The sequence below is a fragment of the Archocentrus centrarchus genome, chromosome 18 (genome assembly GCF_007364275.1).
Source record: "Archocentrus centrarchus isolate MPI-CPG fArcCen1 chromosome 18, fArcCen1, whole genome shotgun sequence".
NCBI lineage: Eukaryota > Metazoa > Chordata > Actinopteri > Cichliformes > Cichlidae > Archocentrus > Archocentrus centrarchus.
In genome coordinates, this window is record NC_044363.1 from 22,070,548 (window position 1) to 22,089,215 (window position 18,668).

Below are 18,668 nucleotides of genomic sequence, written 5' to 3' on the forward strand. Positions count from 1 at the left end.
TGGATCTGGATTGGTTGCCTAAAAGCCTTGCTTTAACTACACAATCTATCTCATCAGGAAAATGATGGTTTGATTTGGGTGGTAAAAACAATAAAGAAAGCGCTATTGTTTTTTTAACTCCTGGAAGCTGGAATGGTAGACAGTGAAATAACTGTCAGAGCAGTTCTAGTTCTACCAAGCAAACGGTAGAATTTTTGTTGCCGGAGGAGCCAAGGTGAAGAAAGAAGAGTGACACAATAGCAACATAAAACAAGAATCAAACTCAGATGTGCATTTCCTTGATGGCGAGAGCTCCAGGACCGAAAAGAAACATTCAGTTGGAATTCTTTCTAGTATATCAGTAAGTACAAAAAAATCTGTCTAGTTTTTGTAAAGGGGAAAGAAATCCATTCTTTGCCACAGCAACACGGATGGATGGGTGGGAGGAGGACGCTGTCCACTAACACTTTCAGACCCCCCCCCCCCACCCACCCACCCAAAAAAAAAGGCATTCAAGTAGAGATTGCTTTGTTTTGAAGGTTAACATCTTGAAAAGGTTCAAATCCTGTCATCAAAGTCAGATAAAGTTCCAATGCCTTTGAAATATGCAAATGAGGGGACTTGAATATTGAAAGATATTAGGGATATTAATAGATATCATTGTGATGGCGCCATATGTGGCACCTAGATCCTATCTCCTTGAACACACGTCTTCAAAATCTTCCATGTACACTGAGGACACAAAGAAAATATTTTTAATTTCCTCCTCGTCCAAGGACAAAGACACTAAAAATCCCACTGTGAATCCGTGAAGCAAATTGCTGTGGGATCCTGAGTCTAATCAGAGTGGACACATGAGTGGGCTCCCTACTCACTCTACCGAGTTTTGAAGAATTATCCTAATAACGTCCAGCAAAACCACAGGTACAGATTGTCACATAAAGCCTTAACATGCCTAGGAGATAGTCGAAATGAGAGGGAGCCAAAAGGTGTCAAAGTCAAGAATTTGACAAATATAATATTAGATGTAGCTGCTGATCATGTTTTGGTCAGAATTGGAAATGAATGTTTGATTTTGCAGATTAAGGAGATGACAGAAGACACTGTGATTACACAAAGTCAAAAAATATCTAGAAAACCGGGTGGGAAGTTGTACCAATATGATTCATGATACAGTACAGAGCACGCATGCGAGGCTGCCATTTCAGTGCCATACTGGCATAGCCTGTGTAAATAACTACAATGTGTTTCAATCACTTGAATGCAACTGTGTTAAAAAAAAAAAAAATGTGGCACAAGTTACTTCCTAACACAGCAGTGAATGCCTTTGGATCCCTTGAAGATATTCCCCCCAGGAAACTGGCTTTATCACATATCTGCACATCACCCAATCGTGTGCATCTATCTTCCCTCTTTGTTTGTGGTTCAGCATTTCCTTAGCGGGTGGGATACCACTAGCTTCCACACAAGCACCAGCGCAATAGGGGGAACAATAGTGCTTGATTTACAATCAAGCAGCTGCGTCCATTGCCAGCTGTTCCCCACACACAGCAATGGCCCTGCGGCCCAGCCGTTCTCCGCAGGAGTCCACAACCAGCCGCCAGAGACAACGCCTAGCGGAAGCCAACCGTGGTACAAGCCTGCACCAGCTAAATTGGGCCAATTAGCTTATACACTAAAAGCTCTCCCTGCATAGTATTTTCCAGAGGAAATATACTATGTGGAACCTCTGTTTCTCCTTTTGCTGCTTTTCCCTTCACCTCTTCTCTCACTACAGCAATTTGTAAAATGTGCTAAATGCTCTAAGAGTGCAAGATGAGCAGGCTGATTAGACAAATCAACCAGTCAATGTGGCATTTAAACTGTCTTATTGTTGACTGACTGAATGGCCCCAGTTATAGAATAACATGTTTACTCAAAAGTTTTGACTCTGAATGTGTATCAAGCTTTATTTTTAACTGCACTCACCCAGATTTACCCGAAGTCCCCCACAAACTTTTTTATCGACACGGCACAGGCACCCATTTCAGTATGCATCGAAATAGCAGGCTGTGCCCCTTTTCCACTGAATCAACCTCTCCCCTTGCTCACTCTCCCACCTCTACTCCTTCCACCAATCTTCTGCCTATCTTGCCATCAGACTAAAATATCTGTGATGAAGACATCTGCTGGACAGCTTGTCAGGGGGGCTGGAAATGGAAATCGAGAAACTGAAGGGATCTGAACGATCTGTCTGTGCCAGAATTACAGCCCACTTCATTACAGGGAGGAATGGACAGATATGGCATAAGATAAAGGGAGGAAAAAACACTATCTGCCATGTGTTTCTGGCTTTTAGCAACAGTACTGCTTACTCCTTTAGGCAAAAGACACAGTTACATAAACACAGACACCCCAAAAAGTAAATTAGATTAAGACAAATTGTTTAAATTGGCTTTGTCTACTCCTCATAAAATATAAAGCAGAATAGTATAAATGTGACTACTTAGAAATTCCAATTATTTCACACTCTTTGAAAGCTACTTTTTTTTAACATAAACCATAAAGAAGATTTGGTTCATTATCAAAAACCCGACTCCAACTTTGTATCTGCAAGTAACCGAACTGTTCACACGGACCCAGATTTGTGTTCTCAGTGAAATGCAATTCTACATCTCTCTCTTCTCTCTCTGGCAGTTATGAGTTAGTGTTGTGGGCAAAATGAGAAAGGGGAGAAAAAAAAAAAAAAAAAAACAGAGCACCACTGATGAGGGAAAGACAAAACTAATCAAAAAATTAAGGGTGCCATTTCCGTGCTGCCAGTCACCATTTCAGACACTAACTGTCTCACATTCCCTCAAAGGACTCGCACGAACACGCACAGAGAAGTGCACACTCTTGAGTGTGGGAGTAGCATGAGTCACCCCTCTGCCCGTTCAAAAGGAGAGGGGAGGGGGTCTTAATTGATGTTGGAATCAACTGTACAAACCGGATATGAAGCGGAGCTCAAACACAACAGGAAGCATGAGGTAAAGCGGTGCCACGCTGTAGAATACGGTACAGCGCTGTTAAATTAAACAAGGAAATTTGTTTTTCTAACCCTAATCTATATTAACAGCAGTGTCTTGACTTAACACAGTGCCAAATGCTAAGCAGCACTGTATTTTATTTTCATTATTGTGAGCCAGCACACTGGTCCCCTAAGCCACCTTTTCAAAGCCATTACCAAAACTGCTTGCCAAATGAATTTACACATCATACAGATTAGTTCCCATCAACAGAAGCACAACAGCTTACTGGAGTTCTCTCCGAGCCAAGAAGGGGGATAAAAAAAAAGGTGAAGTTTAAGACACTGTGGCAGGGTGCTTTTATTAAGCCATGAGCACAAGCTAGCGTATGAATTATTAAGAACTTTGGTGCATCTATAGACCATCAAACCATTAGCCTGGGAACGAAAGGCATCCAGGAGAGAACATTCAAAAATACCTCACCCCTCTGTGCTCGCAAAGTCCTGACAGCGTTTCCTTGTGATTGAAGAGTTTTAAACCCAACCCCTCTGAATTTTTCAGCAGCTGCAGCTACAGTTAAAGCACCATTAAAGCACAAAAGCCATGGTTTGCATGGTTTTCTATAATTGATGAAATAACAAAGTATTTATTGGACAAAACATTACAAGCACTTATCTGAAGGGAAAGCACGGTGTCTGCAAGTGGTACAAAATGCACGACGGTGACTAAAATGACAAAACTAACAAAATGGGCACCTGTAGCAATAATCTGTTTGAAATATTCACTGTATGTGGAACAACAACCCATGTACTCACGTACCACCAGTCCAGGTAAATGGACTGGTACTTATATAGTGCTTTTCTATTCTAACTTACCACTTAACATACTTTTTGTCTTTTTACTATAAGCCTCACTCACCCAGTCACATACATATTCATACAAGTGCTTTTTTTCTATACCTAAGCACCTCATCTAACATTCACACACACACTCAAGCTCCAATGGATGCATCAGATGCAACTTGGGGTTCAGTATCTTGCCTGAGGATACTTAAACATTTGGACCGGAGTAGCCAGTGATCATACCATGGACCTTCCGACTGGTAGATGATCTGCTCAGCCTCCTGAGCCACAGCTGCTCCATGCTTACAGCATCTGCTATTCCCAGGCAGCCGCTCATCCAAGTACTAAAAAGGCCCAACTCTGCATAGCTTCCGAGATCAGGCATGCTCAGCGCATGTAACCTTAAGAAAAGCGTAAAGCCACTCGAATCGATATTTCATCAGCCTTGTCACAATGGGTCGCCTTGCAGCTCTGCATGTTTGATTTGGCAGAGTTTTACGCCGGATGCCCTTCATGACGCAAACCCAAAGATCTATGCTTCCACCTAGAATCAACCAGTGAGCTTTCGCTCTTTCGCTTGCCGAGTGAATGTGTTAACCACTACACTATAGAGGCACACAACAGGGAATAAAATTATTGTGTAAAGTAAAGGATGCAATGCTGCATGCATCACTGTTTTGAATTAGTCTCACTGCTCTCCAGACACAGCGGATGTGTCAGCCAATATTGGTCAATATATCATTGGGTTCAATATTAATATTGGACTTAAATCCAGCAGGCTAACAGTAATTCAGTTTTCTCTAGTGTATTGCAAGCAGCAATCCAAGCCTAAATAGATTGTTTTGTCTGAAGCACCAGGATTTAAAAAAAAACAACAGCTAGCTCACTAAGTTAGCTAACATATATTACTGTCCTTTTAACTGATTTAACCATAAAACAAGCTTGATAACCCAAAAGGAAATTCAAAAAAAGGGATTAAGAACCACAGAAATCTTACAACATGATTTTTTTACCTTTCCAGCTGATATCTGTCCACTGATGTGAATTAATTATGTATTCCGGTAGGCTCATTTATTGTGAATGAGGACGTGGTCACCTAGTCCTGAGGCGCACCATGTGTAAAAGTCACCAGTGCTCTCCTGACCTTTCCAAACCTCTTCTGGCATTACCATCAGCACAAAAACTGTGTGCCAGGAGCTTCATAGCAAGGCTTTCCAGGGTGTAATGCATAGATCGCCCAACATATAGTTTAACGTTGTATGACACATGCTGTGATCAAATCTTACTTTAACAGAAAGGCCACAAATTCAATGTCTTTAAGTTGCAGAATGCATTTAACCATTTAGTTTGCTTTCATTTCCATTTTGATGAAAAAAGGTTTAAACAAAAAAGGTTCTTCAAAACTTAACGTGTCATTTATAATATTAATAATATGTAAATTTTGTTTTAGTAGTTTCATTCTGTTGCTACAACATGGCCACAATATCAATGAATACAGATCAAAATAATTTAATATGACTTTTTCTCTTCAGATACGCTCTTAGGTTCAAAACTGGTCATTTGATCATTCTGGTTTATGGCTTGTCAAGCTTTCTTTTTTTTGTCTTTGTTTTCCCCCAGTTTTTCTGGTGAGTAACCAAGTTATCATGGCTAATATAAATTTTGGCCAAAAAACTATGGAATTAAGAGTCAAGTTGCATTACACTGGAATTATCCTTTAACAAATGAAATGAAAGTGAATTTCATTTGTGGACATAATGAGATTTTTCAAGAGATACTCGGCTAAATTTTCCACAATTTCCTCTAAGAGGCAATTTCCCCAGACCTCAGCCCTGTTCATTAGCCAGCGTGTACAACCACCAATAAGAGCAGTGCATGTGGGGGATAATGGAAATGGAGGTAGATCATGCTGAACACGATGCAGATTTAGCTCATTCAAGTGGCAGGTAGTGTTTCTCCCCCATCCCCTCATTCCTCATCCCACTCCTCCACCTTCCCAATAACCCCCTTCCCCAGGGGCTGTACCCAAAGCTGGCTCCTTCTCCTAATTACCCATGGGCCCCAGACATGCTCCAGCTGTTTGGAGAAGTGGGACCACTGCAGAGCAGGAGGTGCAGCAGCAGCTGATGAGTTGGGTGAGAAATAGGAGCTGATTAAAAGTTTTAAACTGCCTTGGAAGAAAAGGAAAGAGAATTCTGAAGTTTGAGGGGAGGTATCTCAGGTACATTTCCAAAGGAGCTCTGCACTAAAATTCTTACTTTCATTTTTTTTTTCTTTTCATTTTTCAAATTTGCCCTGTGTATCCGTACTGCAATCACTGATGATTCATCTAATATACTTGTGTCTGACAAGACCTCCCAGAGGACTGATGCAGAACTCATTTGAAAGACAGATTTATTGATCGTTTCGACTGGACTGCTTGCTGTACGGATTCAGTGATTGGCAGTTTGACAACTGACAGACTGACACTGATTGATCGATCAGCGCTTAACTGGAGGAGACCTCTGACAAACCTGCAGCTTATATTGCTTACAAATGGATTGATGGATGGATTGAACTTGCCAGGGGTTTGCAAAATGGCATTTTGACTCACCATCTCTTCCGCGACGGTCCAACGTCGCCTTGGTAGATGAAGAGGAGATGTAGAGGAAGCCATCCATGAAGAGGGAAGTATCAGACAGACAGGCGTCCTCCGACCACTCGTCCAATCTAGCGAAAGCTACAAGGGAAGGCGAGGCATAGTACATGAGCAAAGAAATGGTTTTCCTCAAAGTATGTAATGGTGCCTGTCTGTTTACTCTGTTCCATTACTACCATTTATCTGGTGCCATTTCACCTGCACCTATAATATTTTCAGATTTTCAGACATGTTCTTCAATTTTTAACTCCCTTTCTCAAGGGCTTGCAAAAGCAAATTAAAGCTGGAGCAATCAGATTTTTTTAAGCATCATTGGACAAAAATGTAAAAAACAAAAAAAATTCCATCATTTTTATTTGAGCTGACTGAGAGGGATCTGATCAGGTAATGCACGGGCCCACAGAGATGACATACTAAGTAAGGAGCAGTGGTGCAATGCAGCTGCACCTGGGAGAGTAGGATTTGAGCTAAGCCTGAAAATAGCATTAACATAGGCCCCATTCACAAAAGCCTACAAACCAGTTGGCAACCCCCGCCAACCACAGCTCCCTAGGGGAAAATATGTATTCCCTAAACAGTTGGCAAGCGGTTGTTGGAGGCTGCTGATATTCAGTCGGCGAAACTGGTCACAAAGAGGTATACGGTGCTGCACCGACAACCTCCTTATAATTGCTTTGATCGCTAGCAGGTTGCCGTGGTAGCCTGCAGTTTGTATGCAAGATGACAGCTTGTCTGCAAACATTCACCAACTACTTGCCAAGCAGTAGTGAAACTGTGAAAAGTGCGACAAAATCCAGAAACAGAGATTGTCTGCCTCCAAAGCAAAACTCGAGTTTTCACTGCAATCAACACTTCTCAAAAAGTCCAACTTTTACTTTGAAGGTGGCTGTTCTCCAGTTTTAGTTTACATAGCACTTTTCACAATTTCACTACCGCTCAATGAGTAGTTAGCATATTACCTGCAAACTATGGGTGACTTTGGAAATCCACTAGCAACGAAAGCAACCGCAAGGAAGTTTTTGGTGTAGCACCGTATACCTCGTTGCATCCCATTTTATCTACCAACCAGTCAGAGAATGCAATGACTGGAGGTTTACAGTCTAGGCCAGTGTGACTGAGGCCTTACTTGCAGTGCATATACCATTTCCTGTCTGGTGGGAAGGCCTTAGAACAGAGTGAGAGCTCCAGGAAGAGGCTGTCTATTTTCAAATTATGGTGTTTTTGGTTGGCTCACCTTTTCTGGACCTTTCCCTACTGCAGCTTTTAAGAATTGTTTTAACATGAAAAGTATGCATTTAAATTGGTTTCACAATCATGTCATATTATGCAAAAAATCCCATCAATGGATGAATTTATCGACAATCAGTAAATGGTCAAATGTACCCAAGGTATTTTCTGGGTTAATTTTTAGGTTTTATCCACTAACTTAGTGATCTGTCTCCCGCAGAATTCCACAAAGTAAATAATTCACTTGCAAAAAACATTTGCTGTACAATGTAGCAAGGTGGTATCGCTAACCTCTTATTACAACTGTACAGTTGCTGCACTACACACATTAACATGACAATCACTGCTTGTGTTAGCTGATATTCCAACATAACCTGTAATACTTGCTTCCATGACATGCCAATCGCTGCTGATATCTCATATTACTGTTGAACAAAAATACCTATTTGGACTTGAAATGTGAAAGTGTTTTAGTTTAAAATAACACTAATCACACATGTGATTCTAGCTTTCTTTCCCAGTGTCATCCACATAGAATACCTGACTAAAAAAGACTGTCCTTCAAGCAGAATATGTGGATGCCTGATCCAGCTCTGGTATGGCTCCACATTACTGAAGTACCCGTAAGCAAGACAGTGAATTCCCTCTGGCTTCACAATTGCTGTTCTTGAACTCATGCTCTGACCTACATATGGAGAGTATTTTCCCATGGGCATCAATAAAGCAGCACAGTAGTATCTTTTTTCCTTTCCTTTTTTTTTTTTTTCACAAGCAGCATAAAACATGATTATACAAGCTGGTGTTTATTTAGTCATGACTTTGTCACATGGCAACACTGTCACACTCTCGCAAAGTCAAAGATAAGGTGTTGTGAGAGCACTTGATGGCAGAGTCCTCCATGAGCCATATCTGTTAAAAAATTATTTTTACACTGTGTCCTCGCTTCATCTTTGTCCATTAAAATTAGAAGTCACTCATTTTTTCTCTTCATTTCTTCCAAACTGCCTCTACTCATCTTTTCTTGCAAACTTCAAGAGCTCCCCACATTCAACCTTATCATTCTCAAATTCAATTAGCTTCAATTCTGGGGTTCAATTTTCTGCCAGAGCCTTGGAAATATCTTACAGATTTTATCTTCACTACCTCCAGCTCTCTCATCAAGCAAGGTAAAATAACTTTAATTGAAACCACTTTTGATTGAAGCGACATTTCTACCCTTTAGTAACACCACTAATGCCTCCTCTCAGGGCTGCGTATCATTCCCCTGAGAAAAACAGTCAGTTCATTTAACAAGAAAGCTTATTCTGAACATATCTGTGTTATAAATGCAATAACATTATGTCAGACTAGCTAATTGTGTTCAAATGTGCATTAATACTACATGCTTTGAAGTATTATGTAAGTGCAAAGTCTAATCTTATAAAACTGGAACAACTTACATGGCATCTAAGAACTACAGCAACTCTACAGATTTTTTTTCCACACACAAACACACACACACACACACACACACACACAGAGGTACAAAAAAGTCAAGAAGAGAGCAGGCCAAGATTCTCTAAAAATGTAAATGTAATTACAGACTCAAACACATATCAGGACAGTATATATTGCAATTTCAATTCAATTTATAGCCCAATGTCACAGGTGGAGTATCATTTCTGAACAGGAGTGAAGCCACATGCTCAGACTTTGCGGGGCACTCGTGAGGTAGCCGAGAATCAACGGGGTCCTATGCAGGACCAGCTCACAGATGTAATGTAAAAAAAAAAGAAAAAAAAAAAATTTCTGAGAATTCGTATTGTCTTTTCAACTGAAAGAGCTGAGAAAATAAATCTAGATTCATTTTTATATAATTACGGTTCTATCTTTCTGTAAGTATCAGGATCATTATACATCATGGGCCACTTTTTGGTGTACATAAAGAAACTGTCATCCCTGTCATACTGCTTTATACTCATTCATGGTAGGTTGGATTTGAATAGCATGTTTACAAATCTCAAGAGCGTGGAGAAAAAAAAAAGGGTGAGTGGACTCCTTTAATTTTTTTTGAAGACATTTCACCTCTTATCCAAGAGGCTGAAGAACTGAGGCTTCTTCAGTTCTGAAGATGCCTCTTGGATAAGAAGTGAAATGTCTTCAAAAAAATTAAAGGAGTCCACTCACCCTTTTTTTTTTTCACCCTCTTGAGACGATCATGACCTGGATGACTGAGAATCTACACAGACATGTTTACAAATCAGAATTCAGTATGAAATCCACTTATTAAATCCAAATCCTTCATTTGAACTGGGAAGGGCTGTTGGTAAACATCAGGCAACACCTTTTCAGCTAGTAAATTAATCAGCATTAACATGGCTAACGAGTCTAGCTAAATTAATTTTAGCATGCTGTGAAAAAAATCTAGGAGGTATTAAAAAAAAAGTGTTAATGCTAATTAATAACCGATCAATTATTTAATTAATAAACATGCATCTGTGATGGCATGGCTTTTTTACAGAACTGTGATCTTAGTCAAGTTTGTTCTGTTCTATTATTAATGAAGACTTCAAGGGAGAAATTAAACTGAAAAACACCTCACAAATGCACATCATCCTTCGTCCATTAACAATCTAGCTGGTAAAATGTAAAAACCCAACAGCAGCATCATTTCTGCATGACACGTGCCTTTTTTCTGCACTATGACTATTTGTTACAAGAGCAATATACTTTTGATGTGATGCCAAGTAATGCGGCGCCAAGTTAGTTAGCAGCATCTGTAATCTAGCTGTGAATCTAACAGAGGGTCTGTCTGCCAATAGCGGCATCATAAATACATGGAATATGATTTTCGCAGTCAAACTGCAGGGAAGTGAGTCTACACACACATGCAAGCACGCACACGCACGCACGCACACACTTTCCACTGTCAACCACTCAGGTTGACGAAATGTAAATAAGCCAGTGGCTTGATGCAGTATTAGTTTTAACAAGGCTCCCTTTGTGAGCTTTCTAAACAATCCCTCTGGGCCCCTAAAGCTGGACTCTGTTAAGATGGGACTGTGATGTCTGTGGGGGCGGCAGCTGAGAAGTCTGGCTGGTGCCGATTGGCTCAGTCCCCTGTGAAGGGAGGTGACATGACAGAGTGCTCAATTAGCCATCTGGTCGCCCACGGCAACGGTCACAAAGTGGTCCCCAACAAGCAGTGGACAGTGGGGTAATCAGGGGCGCTTGGTCTCTCTCTCACACTCTCACACACACACACACACACACACACACACACACACAAATGTGGTAAATGATAACACAAATGCAGAACATGTGCAGGAAGCGCATAAAGGACATATATAAGTCAGCTAAAGATAAAAGAAGCCAAAAGGTTACATTTCCCAAGTGTAGTCACTTTCATGATTAAAGAAAGAGAAACTATTGTATTTATTGAGCTGTATAGCTGGAGGCCACACACACACACACACACACACACACACACACACACACACACACACACACACACACACACACACACTTTTTAAAATTAAAACCATCCACAAACAGACACTTCTCCTTAATTCACCCAAACGTTGAGCAGCTGTTTGTGACCTCCTAACCCTCTTACTGTCCTTTGTGCAGTCAGAGGGAATTGGTAGAAAACATAAACAATGTCAACAAGGACAGAAAAAACACTGCCAGTCCTGCACTGAAGCTAACAACCGGGTGAAATGGAGACGGGAGTTTGATTTAGAGTGTGTGTGTGTGTATATATATGTATGTGTGTGTGTGTGTTTGTGTTTTAGTGTTCTTTTTATTACCCACACTGAAAAGTCTGCTGGATAAATTTTTAATGTGACGGGAGATTCAGGGCATCAGGGACGCTAGGGCGACAACAATAAAACTTCTTTGCCTCCAAATCCATGGTGTGTCATTTAAGGAGTGGAATGATGTCAACAGTAAGAAGCATTGCTGTATGGCTTGGTTTTACAGTACAACAGCTTCCTGGGTGGAGTGAAGAGCCTCCATAAAACATTATTTACATGTTTACATTGTTCTGTTCACGGTTCCAGGCATTAGCTGATGCCTGGTGGGTTCTCTGGCGTTACGCAACAAGACACACAAGTTGTTTTGTTAAAACTGTAAGCTTAAAGCCACCATTTGCACAATGTTTATGGGTTTAGCACTTTACAAATAGTTCCAATGGCAGGAGTTTTGTGTTTACAGAGAAGTGTAACAGTCCTGAGGAAGGCAGGCATTTCTTTATGCCACACTTTACGCTGGTATTACCTGCTGGAGGAGCTGCTTTAACAGCTGTATTATCTAATATTTTTTTTATAACTGGTCCAATTGCTGTTTCAGGCTTAAACAAGTTACACGTAATGCGTTTTAAGACCTTTTAATACCACTTTAAATTAAATTTAAGTCCACAATTGCTGTGGAAACATGAATAAAAATATGCAATCTCTGTTCAGTAAGATAAAATACAAGTTTTAGGGCATTGTCCAAATGTGTTCATTATTGCAAAAAAGAAAACAAAGATATTATATACTTAAAATTAGTCTGCCTCAAGTCTGATATAAAGCACATTTTTACTAGTGTGGCTCTCAGCCTCATTTGGAGGCAACAACAGGGAGTTACTTTATGCTTAGAAATCTTGCAAACTCACTATTCTACCTGCCCAGCACCCAAAAGCAAACAAAGCTGAAACCTGGGTGAACAACACAGAGGATAATTTAGCAGATGATGACAAGCTAGATGACAAACGCAAGTCTACAAAGAATGAATTTTGGACTTGGGCCATAAATGCTAATGTTCCTCCGTACCTGCTGGATGTATAAATAAGCAACTGTTCACACACATGCTGAATTCCAACAGCTAGAACAATTTACAGTTCATCGCCTGTGTTGTGTGCTCATCCTACAAGATGTAAAAAAGATGTCTGCCAACTACATTTCAGAATATGTGTTTGTTACATAACATAGTGTTATTACCCCCCCATTTTATTATATTATACTGCCTAAATAATAACTGCAGCACTAGTGATCTAATGCAGCAATTCCCAAAAATGTAAGAATGCCGTGGCTCGATCTGAAATACCAAAATCTTTGCATAAACACACCAATCTAAAAATCATCTAGTTTCTTCATTTCAGTCTTTAACTGGCGAGACTGATTCTTCTTCAACAGCTTTCCTTTAGTCTCACCACAGCCGCCCACATCACTGCATCTGAACACCGCGCCAATAACCAGGCACAGGAGACCTTCTGGATCAATTGAGGGCAAATAAACAAAGAGTAACATGTAGCTTAAGAATCCTGTGTATTTGTTTCATTAGTTCTGGCAGATTTTTAAAGCAGTTATTTAATTTAAGTTTTCATTTTCTTTTTTTTTTTTGCGAGAGTTATTTTTCAAATTTCACACATGAGAAAATGCGGTATGAAGTGACACAGTATGTGTGTGTCATAATTTAAGAAAAATTGCTAAAACTGTCAGAAACGGCTAAAAAAAAAAAAATGCCAAACTATGGATGCATCCTTCGTGATACCCAAAGTTGTATTCAAATATATTTGCATACCTCCCAGCACTGTTGAAGCATCCCACTGTCCCATTTTACTCCTTATTAGTTTGTTTGGATCTGGTCACCCTAACGACATCCCACGGCACACCTACAGTGGTCAAGCACGGTCACCTCACACTAAGAATGCTACTTGTTCAAACCCTGGCTTGGTTCTGTCTGTGTAGAGTTTGCGTGTTCTCCCGGTACCTGCACGTGCATGTACTCCAGCTTCTTTCCGCAGGCCACACACACGCACACTAGGTTAACTGGTGATTCTAAACTGGCCGTGGATGAGAGGCAGGTAAATTGCTGAAAGTCTACAGACTAAAGTATTGCATAAATGTATGTTTAAATGTGGCTTCAAAAGGTTAGTAAGACTAGAAAAGGACTGTACAAATGCCAGTCTATTTGTGAATAAATTCTCTCCATTTCCTATAGGCTGCTACATAATAATGTGCTGTGAATCATCTCTATATATATCTTTTAATTGCTTCCACCTACAGCATTTCTACAGTATTCTGGTACAAATGGACCAATGACTTTTTATTCAACAAAAGACATTTCTTGAAGATTCTTACTCGGTGACTCTAAATGGAGAAACCTGCACTAGATATGTACTTTGAATTAACTGGTAGGGCAGTAAACTGGCTGACCAGCCTAAGGAGGCCAAATTACAGGAGGAGCTCAGTTTCTGCAACATTTGTGAATGAATTATTTACTTTTCTTTCCAGTCCTGCAGGGACTGTAACTTATTTTGTGTAATAATAATAAACTAAACTCAATGCAAAGACATTTCTCTGGTAAGGTTCACTCTGACAAGTGGTTGGTCAAAGGTCACTGGAGTCCTCACTGTTAGATCTTGCTGTGTACGTAAGAATGTAATGACTCACATTCTCTCTGGAGACACTAAGGACCCTCTTTTCTATTAGGAGAAGACCTGCCACACACATCGTGTCATGTATTCAGGGAGTGAATAATGGAGAGGAACATGTAATAAACACTAACGGTTTGTTTTGCTGAATGTTCTTCCTGCACGAGTAAACCTGGTCTCACGAGACCTCGCTGGCCAAACCAGTCCTCTGTGGCTTCCATTTACGCCACAGGCCTGAATACTGCAGCACTGCTAAAAATATCAGTGCTGCTAAATGAATCTCGACAAGCTTGGCATGATCTTCCAGCTTTTGATGTTAGATGTTAGATTCAACTCATTGTCACTGTGCACAAAAGGCACACAACTGTTCCAGATCACTCATCTAGAGACAAGCATCTGCGGTCATGCAGCCAGAGACAGGCGCTACCGTTAGGCAATGTGGTTTAAGTCTTTTGCCCAAGGACACAACGCAGCGCAGGGACAGGGGCTCGAATCAGCACCCTTCCGGCTGCAAGTCAAGCGCCTACCCACTGCGCCACTGCCACAAGATGATATGTAACATTTTGGGTTTTCACAATAAAAGTTCATCTATTTTCAGTTTATGACATCATATATTTGCAGATTCTTTACACACACACACACACACACACACACACACACACACCACACACACACACACACACACACACACACACACACACACACACCTCAGACCACAACTTGCCAAACACATCATATTGCACATAACATTAACATGATAACACCTTTGTGTGATGTTTTTATCAGGAATGACTTAAATTGGAACTACAGCACTAGGTCTGCTGCTGTAAATTAGTTTGAACAATTTTATCTATAAGGTCTCCTGAAGGTAGACATGAAATAATACAGGAACTTCGAAATATACAAGGCCCATCACAGCGCAAGCCTTTGACTACAAGCAATAGAGGCATCAATGAAGCTGCCCTCAGGTGTTTCTAAAATGTGAAGAGATGCTGCCTCAGAGAGCTGCCATTGGCTTTTTAATAGAATCCAGGATGGTAATATGCAAATGAACATGCTCCTACAGTGTCCCGAGGTGCTTTGAGGCAAGCAGGTGCGAGCGTAAGAATGAGGTCCATAGAGGCCCTCCTCAGAAATACGCGGAGAAAGGGAGCTAATGAAGTGGCCATGGCTCTGCTATCAGTGGATGTCCGAACACCAGGGCTACAAATGAGCCGCCGTGGAGGGAACGGACTGTGGAGAGAGGTTTCAGGAGAAGCGGGCCGGCAGCTTTGTTTTTGTTCACCACATCCTGGGATAATAGAGGGGTTTTCCTTATTTTTATTTTCCCAAACTGGGAGCACGATTCACACTGCGAACAGAAGCAGCGGCAATGTTTTCTACATACTAATAGGTGGCCTGATTTGGAATTTAGCTGTTAGGAAAGAGAGAATTCTTCAGGGTGCCTGTTTATTGCTGGCTCGTTCGAGTCTCACACCGCGGGGACTGCGAGTTTTGGAATTTGTCTGTTTGTCTGGTTTACAGCACAACATGGTGGTTGAATAAAGGCCTGAAGGTCACTCTTGACGTGAATTTGGGTTTTTACAAGATAAGCAAAAGGGAAAACAAAATGCTCACAGCCAGACTTAGTGGTTTGCTTCTGCAAACAACTAAAATACCTATACCTGTCCTTGCATGTGTTCAATCGTTATCCTGCTGGAAAATTCAACTGTAAGGCTGAGGTCTTTCAAACTCTAAACTCACTCTGAACTCAGTTTTGCCCTCAATATTGGCTGCTGTGTTTCTCCTTTTATATTCTTCCCTCTGTCAACACCATGCTATACAGCAGGGATGGTGTCATGTGGGTATTGAATTGTTCCCGGAATCTGCCAGACATAACGCTGCACACAACAAATGAAAAAGTTCATTTTCTGTTTAATCAAAATTTTCACAAGTCTGCCTGCAAACTCTGGGGGCCACACGCACAAAAACAATGCAGACACCACTTTCTGCAGCTTTGTGAGATCTGACAGTGTGTCCGACAGTAGGAAAATGTCAGAAGAGGGAGTCTGGACAGTATTTTGTGAAGAAGTTTAATCTTTTCACAGCATAACTGTTTCCTTTTTTCCCCCACAATATAAAACAGCAGGGCACTCTCCGCTCAGCCTTTTATTTGGAATTCTTTACTACCTGTAGACACCCGTACAAGAGTGATAATAAAACATGTTTGATCATGGCTGTAGTTTATTCACTGAATCAAACTTGACATGCAAGTCTGTCGCTCAATTATTTGACATATCCACCCTGTCTGTGTGCAGCAGATCTTCACAAAGAGGTCACAATCCCACAGCGCCACTGGCTACATTTATATTGAACCTAACATTTCATTTAGGGCTTAATTAAACAGAGCCAAACATATAAACAATAAAAATGATCCATATAAATATTTCAATGTGAATGCACAAGCAGGAAAAGACTTGGATTATGGTAAAAATAAGTGTCAATTATAATGTCTCTCAGATCATATACCTGCATTATTAGTCTCATTATTTTGAGTGTTAAAGTTCATCAAAAGTGCCTCTAGTAAGAGTTTCTAGTTGGAAGACAATAAGTTAGCAACTCTGCTGTTAGTGCATTTTTTTTAAAGTGAAAGTAAAGTGGCCAGACAAAGAGAAGACCCCTGTGGAAATGTCAACAGGGGAATTGTTTACCCTGCCCAGGATAGAGTTACCAGGGCCCCACCCTGGAGCCAGGCCTGGGAGGGAGCTTGAGGGAGAGCGCCCGCCCTCCTGTAGGCCTACCACCCGCAGGAGGCGTCGTAGGGGTCGGGTGCAGTGTGTGTCAGACGGGGGTCAAAGGCAGAGGGCCTGGCAGACCAATCCCCAGCTATTGGGACATGGAATATCACCTCTCTGGTTGGGAAGGAGCCTGAGCTAGCATGTGAGGTTGAGAGATACCGGGTTAGATATAGTCGGGCTCACCTCAGCGCACTGCCTGGGCTCTGGAACCAGTCTCCTGGAGAAGGGCTGGACTCTGTTCCAGTCTGGAGTTGCCCTCGGTGAGAGGCAGCAAACTGGGGTGGGCATCCTTGTATCCCCCTGGCTTGCTGCCTGTACGTCAGAGTTTTCACCGGTAGACAAGAGGGTTGCTTCCCTGCGCCTTCAGGCTGGGGAATGGGTCCTGACTGTTGTTTGCGCTTATATGCAGAATGACAATTCAGAGGACCCACCCTTTTTGGAGTTGCTGGGTAGGGTGCTCGGGGGTGCTCCATCCAGTGACTCCATTGTCCTGCTGAGAGACTTCAACGCTCACGTGGGCAGTGACAGTGAGACCAGGAGGGGCATGTTTGGGAGGAACCACAGTTTGTTCAAATATCAGGACGTCCATATGTGCACGTGGCACCAGGACACCCTAGGTCGCAGGTCAATGTGTGATTCTGTAAATCGTACCACCAGATCTGCGGCCGTATGTTCTGGACACTCGGGTGAAGAGAGGAGCTGAGCTGTCAACTGATCACTACCTGGTGGTGAGTTGGATCAGGTGGCGGGGGAGGATGCTGGACAGACCTGGTGCACCTAAACATATCGTGAGGGTGCGCTGGGAACACCAGGCAGAAGCCCCAGTCTATGAGATCTTCAACTCCCACCTCCGGCAGAACTCTCACAGCATTCCGAGGGAGGCTGAGGACATTGAATCCGAATGGACCATGTTTCGCACTTCCATTGTTGAGACTGCTGTTCAGAGCTGTGGCTGCAAGGTGGTTGGTGACTGCTGTGGTGGTAATCCTTGAACCAGATGGTAGTCACCGGAGGTGAAGGGAGCCATCAAGCTGAAGAAGGAATCTTATCGGCTTGGTTAGCCTGTAGGACTCCAGAGGCAGCTGACAGATACCGACAGGCCAAGCGGAATGCAGCTCAGGCGACGGCTGAAGCAAAAGCTCAGGTAGGGAAGGGGTTCAGTGAGGCCATGGAAAAAGACTTTCGGACGGCCTTGAAGCGATTCTGGCAAACTGTCAGGCAACTCAGGAGGGGTAAGCGGTGCTCTACTCACACGGTTTATAGTGTGGGTGGAGTGCTGCTGACTTCAACTGAGGCTATAGTCAGGCGATGGAAGGAATACTTCGAGGACCTTCTTAATCCCACTGACGCGCCTTCTGTAGTGGAAGCAGAGTCTGGGGACGAGAGGGATGACTCGTCCATCACTGGAGGTGAGGTCACTGAGGTAGTTAAACAACTCCTTGGTGGCAGGGCCCCTGAGGTGGACGAGATTCGCCCTGAGTTCCTAAAGGCTTTGGATGTCCTCAGCCTCCCCGGTAAGGTTGTTGACAATTTTTATGGACAGAATGTCTAGGCGTAGCCATGTGGCAGAAGTCTTCCACCTATGTGGCCTCAGAATCTCATCTCTGCTCTTTGCAAATGATGCAGTCCTGTTGGCTTCATTAGGTGGTGGCCTCCAGCTCACAGTGGAATGGTTCACACCTGAGTGTGAAGCGGCTGGCGTGAGAATCAGCACCTCTAAGACTGAGGCCATGGTCCTCAGCCGGAAAAGGATGGAGTGCCCACGCCGGGTCAGGGACAAGTTTCTGCCCCAACTGGAGGAGTTTAAGTATCTCGGGGTCT

At 42.2% G+C, this 18,668-nt stretch overlaps 1 protein-coding gene across 1 annotated transcript in view; it reads right to left on the minus strand.

Moving 5' to 3' along the window:
• Positions 1-18,668, minus strand: part of arap2 (ArfGAP with RhoGAP domain, ankyrin repeat and PH domain 2) — a 174,253-nt gene that overhangs the window by 62,711 nt on the left and 92,874 nt on the right. Inside the window, 1 exon segment of the mRNA XM_030753721.1 lies at positions 6,402-6,527. Within this exon segment, the coding sequence (XP_030609581.1) occupies positions 6,402-6,527 (126 nt within the window).